At 35.3% G+C, this 10,081-nt stretch overlaps 1 protein-coding gene across 1 annotated transcript in view; it reads right to left on the bottom strand.

Annotated features, from left to right (window-relative positions):
• fbxo11a (F-box protein 11a) overlaps positions 1-10,081 on the bottom strand; it is a 37,683-nt gene that overhangs the window by 1,838 nt on the left and 25,764 nt on the right. Inside the window, exons 10-21 of the mRNA XM_084093986.1 lie at positions 8,548-8,654; positions 8,321-8,458; positions 6,810-7,027; positions 6,516-6,696; positions 4,443-4,565; positions 4,181-4,266; positions 3,659-3,735; positions 3,414-3,557; positions 1,690-1,800; positions 518-625; positions 324-432; positions 143-241 (exon numbers count right to left, since the gene is read on the bottom strand). Of these exons, the coding sequence (XP_083950112.1) occupies positions 143-241; positions 324-432; positions 518-625; positions 1,690-1,800; positions 3,414-3,557; positions 3,659-3,735; positions 4,181-4,266; positions 4,443-4,565; positions 6,516-6,696; positions 6,810-7,027; positions 8,321-8,458; positions 8,548-8,654 (1,501 nt within the window). The remainder of the gene's footprint in view (positions 1-142; positions 242-323; positions 433-517; positions 626-1,689; positions 1,801-3,413; positions 3,558-3,658; positions 3,736-4,180; positions 4,267-4,442; positions 4,566-6,515; positions 6,697-6,809; positions 7,028-8,320; positions 8,459-8,547; positions 8,655-10,081) is intronic.

The following is a 10,081-nucleotide window of genomic DNA, read 5'->3' as shown; positions in this document are numbered from 1 at the left end:
ACTCGTACTTAGAAATGTATTTTTTTTCCCAACATTAATGCAATTTACAGAGGAAAACGTGCTTAAAAATAGGCTTTTTATTTTTTTGAGTGCAAAATGATATTTTAGTAATAAATGCAAAGATTGAGAGGGCATGACTGACCTATCATGTCTAATAAATTCTACGTCGTGCCCTTGATGACACTTCTTGATGCAGTTCACACAGATGGCGTTGCGGTCTGTCGTGTTACAGGTGTGACACCTGCACGGAAGAACAGAGCAGTGAGAAAGCAGCCGCTAAAGCCCCACGCAGACTTCAAATGGGTATTCCCGAGGAGCGTTACCTGTAAAAATCGTGCATTGGATAGCTGGTGTAACTGGAAATCTTGTACAGGCACTGACCTCTGCTCACCGCTTTCTCAATGGCATCCTGGTTGTTCATGATTTTGTTGTCTGTGAAGAAGATTAAAGGGGAACACGGTTCACTTCATGTTCACTGGATCGTTTAATAGGCAAGTTCAGAATGTGTTCAGTTTACCTTTCATTGTGACGTTGACGCCAGACGCGAGAAACAATCCACCGAAGCGATTGTTGAAAATCTGATTGCCTTCTAATGTTGCCGTTGCGTGATTTGTGATCTCAATACCTGAAACAGACAGAGGTGAGCAATTACTTGCATATAATAACTAATGAATATCTGTGCGATTCTATAAAAAAACATTTTCATTTCCGAAAAACTTTTCATGAAGGTTTTAACAGTTTATACAAAGTGTGGTTAAACTGCATTGAGTTTAGTCAAGCTAAATCAATAAATATCAATATATGCCCACACAAATCTGCAGAAAAAGACACTAAAAATGTTTACTATTAAAAAAAAATCTTAATAAAAGGGCTGATGATCCTAACAAAACATAAGCGAGATTTGTTTATCCATGTGCTTCCTGTTCACTTCCTGAAAGAATGATGTGATTGTCATCTCTTTTTTTTTTTTTTTTTTACATTTACAGAATAGTGCCATATTTTACACTCGTGCATAATCTGAGGAAACAACTTCAATAAAATTTTTTTTTTTTTTCTTCAAATCAGCATAAATTAATCGCAGTACGATAAATATGTATACTTCCAAATGCACTTAAGAACTTTTGTACTCATTGTTCTTAGAAAGGAGAAAATATGCTTCTAAAAATAAAATAAAATTTTATTTATTTATTTATATAAAATATATATCTTAATGGTACTACCAGAATCGCTTTATGCAAAACAATTAGTTGGCGTATACATATATATAAAAAAGAAAAAGATTTTCTGAAAAAAGAAAATGAAAAAAAAATGTGCCGAGAGCTTGTGTCAATTTTTCCCATTTTAAAATGTCCATATGCTAATACAAAAATGGGAAACAAATGAATGGGAGGACAGAGGGAAAAAACCTTTAAAAATAAAATCAAGTTCAATTGATGTTTAGAAAATATCTCATTAAACATGTCTAAAAACATCCTGGGTTACACTTTATTTTAAGGTGTCATTGTTACAGTGATTAATATTAATTAACATGTACTTGCTATAGAGTTAGGGTAGGATTGGGGTTTGGTTGAGGGTTAGTTGCATGTAGTTATGCCTAATTTACTGTTATTACTATAGTACATTTAATATATGTAACAAGGACACTGTAAAATAAAGTGTTCCCACTTCCTGTTCAAAAAATGACTTTACCAGCAGCAAATCCGTCGAATATCCTGTTCTTGCGCAGCACAGGGTGACTGTTAGTGCTGATGAGGACTCCCGCCTGGGCGTTCCTGAAGATATCGTTCTCTTCCAACAACCCTACAACATACAAACACAACATCATAATGCTGAAGTGCAGAGGAACAGCTCACACTGTCAGTCACAATACCATCATTAGTGTGTCTGACTGGAGTCTGATCTAAATGAGTGACTATCGCAACTGTTCAGTATGAAAGCGTGTGTGTCTGAACGAGGCATGTTACCCCTTGTCTACCAGAAGGGTTGGTGTTTTCTGGAGCCAAAGCCTGTTCTTGTCCAGGTCACAAACCGGCTGTGTTTCCACAGACTTAATAGTCTGGCTATCACCTGACCAAGCTCAATCTTTTAAAGGGGTGATGAACTGAGAAATCAAATTTTCCTTGAGCTTTTGACATATAAGAGGTCATCATACTATAAGAATATCCTGTAAGTTTCAGAACTGAAAACTTCCTTGTTAGTCCAATAAAAGCTGTTATTGACACCAGGCACAGCGAACGACAGGTTTTTCAAAGTGGGGATCTATGACGTCAAAGGGTATCAAACCCCGCCTCCGCAGAAGAAGATCAACGCCTACTTCAACACTGCCTGTTTAGCCCCGCCCACCGATTCACGCATTACATGAAACTCATTATAATATGCAAAACTGTTATCCAATCATAGCAGTGGGCGTTTACTTCCAAGTCTTCAATGCGGCACGCCCATAAAAACCGAGCGTTTCAGGAGCTAGGCTCAAAACCAGGGTAGAAAATAGCCTATTACTTATTCATTTTGATGTTTTGAATGTAAAAAAAAAAAAAAAAGCCAGTTCATGACCCCTTTAAGATTGAACATTGGTCTGGGGAGTCTGCTCTGTATTTTCTACTGCACAAGAGGCGTGATCAACGGGCAGAGTTCAAATGACTCTGTACGCAACTGGAGAGTCCTTCAACCAATCAGACCAACGATCCAGGTTACGTACTTTGCAGAGCGACGCGAAAACTCCAGGCGGTAACCAAACGTGTTGATCAGCGGTTTGCAGAAGCAGCAATGCAATCGAGCGATTTTTGCAGGTTATGCAAAAAAAACAAAAAAACATGAAAGTTAGTGGTATTTAAGTGGAATTGGATTGGATTAAACCCGCCAATAGTGTGCCAGGTGGATAAGCCAGTTTGTGATTGGTTCCCGCAAATTTGTAAAGGAAGCAGCAGAGATAAACGTACAGGTTTCATCAAATCAAATCGCCGGAAGATCAGGCTGGGTTTACCCAGTCTACAGACTTCATGCTGTGATGTGTCGTTTACCCGACTATAACAGTCTAAAACAAAATTGTGCATCCCAGTATTTGTGCAGGCAGAGTGGCATTTGTTTTGCTGATGACAGTATCGGGAGTGAATCTAGTGATCCGGCAGCTCGCATAAACACCCAGTCCTCTCAATCTGTCCTTTTCAGAGAGATAGTGAAACTGAAACTGTTGATTCACTCTCTCTCACATGCATAGTTTTATATTTAGATATAAAGAGCAATGTGGTGCAATGTTTGAGACCAGCAAGACTATAAGAGCGGGGGTTAAACCGATCTTTCCGGCCCAGAATCCCCTTTTCTGCCGTGGAAATGCAGAACGGACACAGGCTGGGAACGCGCACTGGAACAGTGATACTACATGAGCCATAATGGAGAATGAAGAAGAGCGTCACCTCGTCCTCCGTTGAATATACAGATTCCCCCGTCCCTGCCGTCGTGGATCTTGTTCCTGCGGAGCGTGGGGTTGCTGTCGGTCTTGATCCAAACCCCTGCCATGGCGTTATCAAAGATCTCGTTGTCTTCAATAAAGCCTAAACCTGAGAAGAGATTACGAGGACGCTTATTTCTCTGATTGAAATAGAAATATCAGCCTTTATATCAATCAAGACAGATCAAAAGGTTATGATGGAGAGATTACCTGAATTGTAAACAAGAATTCCTCCATTTTGTCCACCCCAGATCTTATTCCTCCTAATTTTGGGATTGCTGCCAGTTCTACAAAAAGAAATGCAAAAAACAAAAAAAAAACATTTTCGTCACTACTTAAAAAAATAAAATAAAAAAAAAGTAATTTTATAAACCCACAAGTCTGTGGAAGATGCATGATGATCGATTATGGCACAAATCAATCACGATTATTTAACTCATTTACTTTGGAAATGTCATGCATCTATTAAACTTCTAAAACAAACTTGTCTTTTTAACAGAAAGGACTTTGAAAATAAATGCAATAATAAAAATAGACAAAATAAATTATAAAAAAAATATTTTAAAAAAATTATTCATAAAAAAAATTCATTGCATAAAAATACATGCAAAAGTGTGGCAAAAAAACGGAATGTCGCACAATAATCATCTTGTCTCGATTATCATATTCGTTGAAAGCCAGAATCGTAACTGAAAATACAATTCATAACTGAAATAAAAATTGGCCACTGACCTGATCTGAACTCCAGAGTACATGTGGTTATAGATGTCATTGTCTTCTAGCACACCGTGGCCATTGTCATAGAAATAAACGCCCACCTGCGGACAACACCACATTTAATGCATCACTACAAGATCTGGGTGTTATCTTGAGAACTAGTCCGTCCCATGTGCTCACGCTTATGCCATGTTTGGTGTTTTGAATGGGAATGTTTGCATGAGAGCCTTTGGAAGCAGGATACACACACACACTGAGAGAATGGAGGAGTACACACCTGTTTTCCGCTGTGTATTCTGTTCCTGCGGAGCACAGGTGTGCTGCCTGTGGTCACCCACACGCCGGCCAGTGTGTTGCTGTACACCTCGTTCTCCTCGATCACACCCTGACCCTTCTCATGCTGACAAACCAGAGACAAATCAGGGACTGTGAGTCTCTACCGGTGGTTTAGTGAACATTAGGACTAGAACAGGGTTTCCCGAACGGGAGTTCGAGAGTCACCATGAAATCACAATTGACAATTCCTAGTTTTAATAGAATATTGCAGTATTTATTATAACTGATTTATCCGTGCACATCTTTTTTAAATTTTCAATCAAAATAATTCCCCCTCACTCTTGCAGCATCTCTTCTCTTCTCTTCTCTGATGATGGGTTTTTTTCCCGATATATTTTGTCTGACATTATATTATGTTTTTTTGGAATATAGTGGATATTAGTGAATTTTTTATATTTGTCTTTTTTTTATATTTTGATGTTATAGATTGCTGGTGTATTTGGACTGCACAGAGTTTGATTTAAATGTGTCTTGCATTTATAGATTCTCTTGATATTGTTAAAGTATTTAAAATTCCCCCTCAAGAAAACACTAATCCGGTATTCTGATAACATGTCATAACTAATTGACTGCAGTATAAAATGACTCTGAGTGTGTTATTTTACCACACCCTGATGAATGCGTATTAGTTGCAACGTGCTGGTGTGCAGATATATGTGTTTTTAAAATGTTATAGCCATGAATAAATAAAGGCTTTTCATATATATATATATATATATATATATATATATATATATATATATATATATATATATATATATATATATATATATATAGAGTACCAGTCAAAAGTTTGGAAATACTACTATTTTTAATGCTTTTGCAAGAAGTCTCTTATGCTCATCAAGCCTGCAGTTAAAAACAAACAAAAAAAACAGTAATATTATGAAATATTATTACAATTTAAAATAATGGTTCTCTTTTTTAATATACTTTAAAATGTAATTTATTTTTGTGATGCAAAGCTGAATTTTCATCAGCAAGTACTCCAGTCTTTGGTGTCTTATGATCCTTCAGAAATCATTCTAATATGCTGATTTGATGCTCAGTTATTATCAATGATGGAAACAGTTGTGCTGTTTAATATATTTTTTTGGAATACTTTTTTCAGGATTCATTGATGAGTAAAACGTTAACAGCATTTATTCATAAAAACAGCATTTATTCAAAATAAAAACATTTCTAACAATATAAATCGCTACCATCACCTTTTATCAATTTAACGCATTCTTGTTGAATTAAAGTACTAATTTCTTTAAAAAAAAATAGTTATTGTTCCCAAACTTTTGAACGGTAGTGTATATTGTTACAAAAGATTTCTATTCTAAATAAATACAGTTCTTTTTAACTTTTTATTCATAAAATAATCCTGAAAAAAGTATCTCAGGTTATAAAAAAATATTAAGCAGCACAACTGTTTCCAACATTGATCATAAATCAGCATATTAGAATGATTTCTGAAGGATCATAAGACACCAAAGACTGGAGTACTTGCTGATGAAAATTCAGCTTTGCATCACAAAAATAAATTACATTTTAAAGTATATTAAAAAAAGAGAACCATTATTTTAAATTGTAATAATATTTCATAATATTACTGTTTTTTTTGTTGTTTTTTGTTTTTAACTGCAGGCTTGATGAGCATAAGAGACTTCTTTCAAAAGCATTAAAAATAGTAGTGTTTCCAAACTTTTGACTGGTACTGTATATATATATATATATATATATATTTATTTATTTATTTATTTTTATTTATTTTTTAAGTGCCTAGGCCTCGTATGATTTTTGCAACTTGTATTATTTCCGTATCCAAAGATCACTGAGATACAGACTTTACAACCCAGTAGCACTTTTTGCATCTTGTGCTCTATTTACTAAAAAAAGATTAAATATTTTGTTTATTTTTGCATGTCATGTGACCAGCAACCAACATCAGAGAACCATGAACATGTGAATGTGTTGTTAAAAGATGAATTAGAACATGTCTGGTGGATGTTGTGGTCTGTTCACTCACCACATAGATGCCTCCATGCTGTCCGTCGTGGATCTTGTTGTGCCGGACGATCGGACAGCTGTTGGTCCGGATCTGGATTCCCGCTAAAGCGTTGCCATAGATGTCGTTCCCCTCGATGAGACCTCGGCCGTCGCCGAATATGTAAACACCACCCTGGTTGCCATTAAATATGGCGTTACCCCTGCGATTGATCAGAAGGGAGATTATCACTTTGCAGGAACAGTATTCCTGTATGTACTGATATGATTAGACTGCAGAAATCATATACTCCATGTCTATTATTGAGTCCCTCACCTGATCGTGGGGTCGCTGTTTGAGGTAATCCACACACCCGCAAAGTTGTTTGCATAGATCTTGTTCTCGATGAACTGGCCTCGGCCCTTCTCGTGCACGTAGATGCCGCCCGTCTGTCCGTGATGGATCTCGCAGCGCACTACTGTAGGGTTAGCATACGCCTTCACCTCGAAACCTGCTATCCGGTTCCTGTGGATGTTGCAGCTCTCGAAGTAGCCCTGCAGAGGGAGCCAGAGACACACACTTCAACTGAGCTGCACCCGTGTTAGCCATGTTCAGAATTACATGCTATTCTTGCTTGAAATGCATTATGTAATGTGAAAGTATGCAAGTTTTCTGTAAACTACAGAACTAGGATATTTTTACCAAAAAAAAAAAAAATGCAAAGATGCATGCCACAGTATACAACTTTTATAGTTGTACATACTATTTAAATAATAATAATAATAATAAACAGAATGTGGAATGAGGTATATACTTTAGCATGCAGTACATCAAAAAGTAGTATGCTACGATGACTGCAAGTAGCAGTTAGAAGTTATTTCACAAATTTAATCCATTTTTGTTTACAAATGGTGATCAAAAAATGTTTAATACAAGTATTAACCAAAAATCCTTATGTCTATTCTTCCTAGTTTATCTCACTGTATAGTAGAATACTTCACAATGTAGGATACGGTGTATAGTGTACATACTGAAAGAGTAGGAGTAGTATGATAATGATATTATGATCATTTTCCATTCCAGTGTTGCTATTAGCTAAACAATAACTACATACCCATAACAATAACAATAACTGTTAAAAATTATTGAAAATAAAGCTGAAATTAAAAAAAATAATAATATAATATTAGAACTTTACAAAAGTTGCCTTAGCAATTAACTGAAATAAAAGTACTAAAACAGAAGTAAGCTAAATAGAAATACTAAAAAACTAATAAAAATGACAAACACAAATAAAGTTTAACTCAAATTTAAATGAAAACTGAAAATATAAAAAATAAAAGCACATTCAAAATATGAATAAATTCTAAAATAGTATCTAAACGATCACAAAAATAACAAAAAAAATGATACATTTCATTAATTAAATAAAATATAAATATTAGATGATAAACTTTAACTTAAAAAACAAACAAAAAATAGAAGTGTTGACTTTTTAACTAACTGAAATAAATTAAGTTGAAGGTGAAGTACCAAAATTACCAAAACAGAAATAAAAAATTAATTAAAGCTAAATAGAAATATTAAAAAAACTAATAAAAATGACAAAGCACATAAACTACTAATAACAGCAGGTTAACTAGAAACTAAAATATATATTTAAAATAAATATAATAGTATATAAATAATACTAAAATGTTTGGTATTATAACCGTTTCACTCTGAATATCCCTCATGACTTTATATGTTTAATATCAGTTTGTGGATGATTAAGAGAGAGAAAACACAGACACAAACACATATCAGATCCTGTCATTGTGTTGTGCAGAGACACCAAGAGTTTTTACCATGCCGTGGTCAAACGTGAACACGCCGACATCTCTGCCGTGATGGATGTGGTTCCGTCGGATGATGGGATTGCCGTGGTTTTTCACCCAGATCCCTGCTAGAGCATTATTGGAGATCTCGTTGTCTTCGTAAATGCCCTGCAGAGCAAACGGAGAGAGCGGCGGCGTGATTCATCCGCTACAGAGGACCGATCTCACGGTGTATTCGGGACGGAGTTTCATATTACCTGCGCGTGGTCCGTGATATACAGCCCTACATTCTCACAGTCACTGATGTTACAGTGTTTGATCGTGGGTGAAGCTCCCTGGCCACTTACACACACTGCAGAGCCCACTGCACACAAATAACACACACAACAGAGCTCAACAGAAGGGCTTTTCAGAAATAATACACTTAATACACAAGATTTGAGCTCATGTGCATATATATGCATGTTTACTCACGAAAAGCAATTAATAAGCAGTGCTGTGGAACGCAAAAACGTGCTAATTTAAATACCCAACCAAAATTATTATGATGATGCTTGACTTCTGGACATTCACTATTGAGCACTACAACAAATATGCAATATATTAGTAGTAGAGCTGTATGATTAATCGTTAAAAGATCGGGATCTCGATTCAAACACCCAGCTAAACGACATCAATTTGTCTATGTATATAAAAACCTTTGACAAGTACGATCACAGTGAATGTTCAGATCTGTGTTGACGCTGACCGAGAGAGAGCAGCAGTCATAGGAATGAAACCGCTTCAAAAACAGTTTTTTCAACCACACAGTCTCGTTATTTCTGTCTGAGATATATTCATATTTTCATAAGTACTGGGATAAAAGTTTATACTTTGGATTTAAACACTGATGTCTATAGGAGTGATCAAAATAGAGTAAATTTACTTTTTGGAAGTAACTTCAAATAAAAATGTAATCAATTATATTGTTACACCAGTAGGTGGCGACAAGTGACTGTTAAAAATATTTTTTTTCATTGAATCATTCATTCAAGAGATGTTCAAAAACACTGATTCACGAGTGAATGTCCATACTTTCCATCCTATGTGTATGTGAGATTAGAATAAGTGAGTCCCAAAGCATAGGATGTTGAAGAGTATGTCAAAAGTCCCCGGATGGTCTACTATCTACACCGGTAGATTTTTCGGAGAGTGGATCCTTGCTCACTATAAAGGCTAATATTGCCCACAACCCATTGTGCTTTGGATGAGGGTTCGGTTCAGAACTACAAACATGAGTAAAACATGTTAAAAAAAAAACTACAAATGGCAGATATAAGCAACCAATGGTGAGAGGTTTAGATAAAGGTTTAAGTGACTAATAATCAAACTTTAGCCTGATAAAAAAAAAATATATATATATTTAATGTTATCCGTCTTATATTTCATCTGCAATAACAATGTGGATTTTTATAAAGATCCGTTTTGGCCATTAACTTCTAAATGCATCATTATGCATTAATATAAGGGGAGTTCTCCACATGAAAGTACTCTTTTTCTGAAGAAGTACATAATTTTGAGTGTGTAGCAAAAGAGTGCATACTTTTATGGCGTAGTATAAGTAGGCAAACTGGGACGCAGCATCAGAGTCTTTAAAAGTGAGTCATTGAATCATTCATTCAAACCGAGTTAAAAAAAAATAATTCAAATGAACAAAATATTTTTTAATAGACCACAGCAATTGACATTTTGTCAGAATCACTAGTAAATTACATATTTTGTTTAGTGTTCCATTCAGAAATTATACATTCA

Source organism: Abramis brama (genome assembly GCF_963993115.1).
Source record: "Abramis brama genome assembly, chromosome: 19".
Taxonomy (NCBI): domain Eukaryota; kingdom Metazoa; phylum Chordata; class Actinopteri; order Cypriniformes; family Leuciscidae; genus Abramis; species Abramis brama.
Note: the sequence above shows the minus strand (reverse complement) of the source record. Positions and strands in the feature narration are given on the sequence as shown.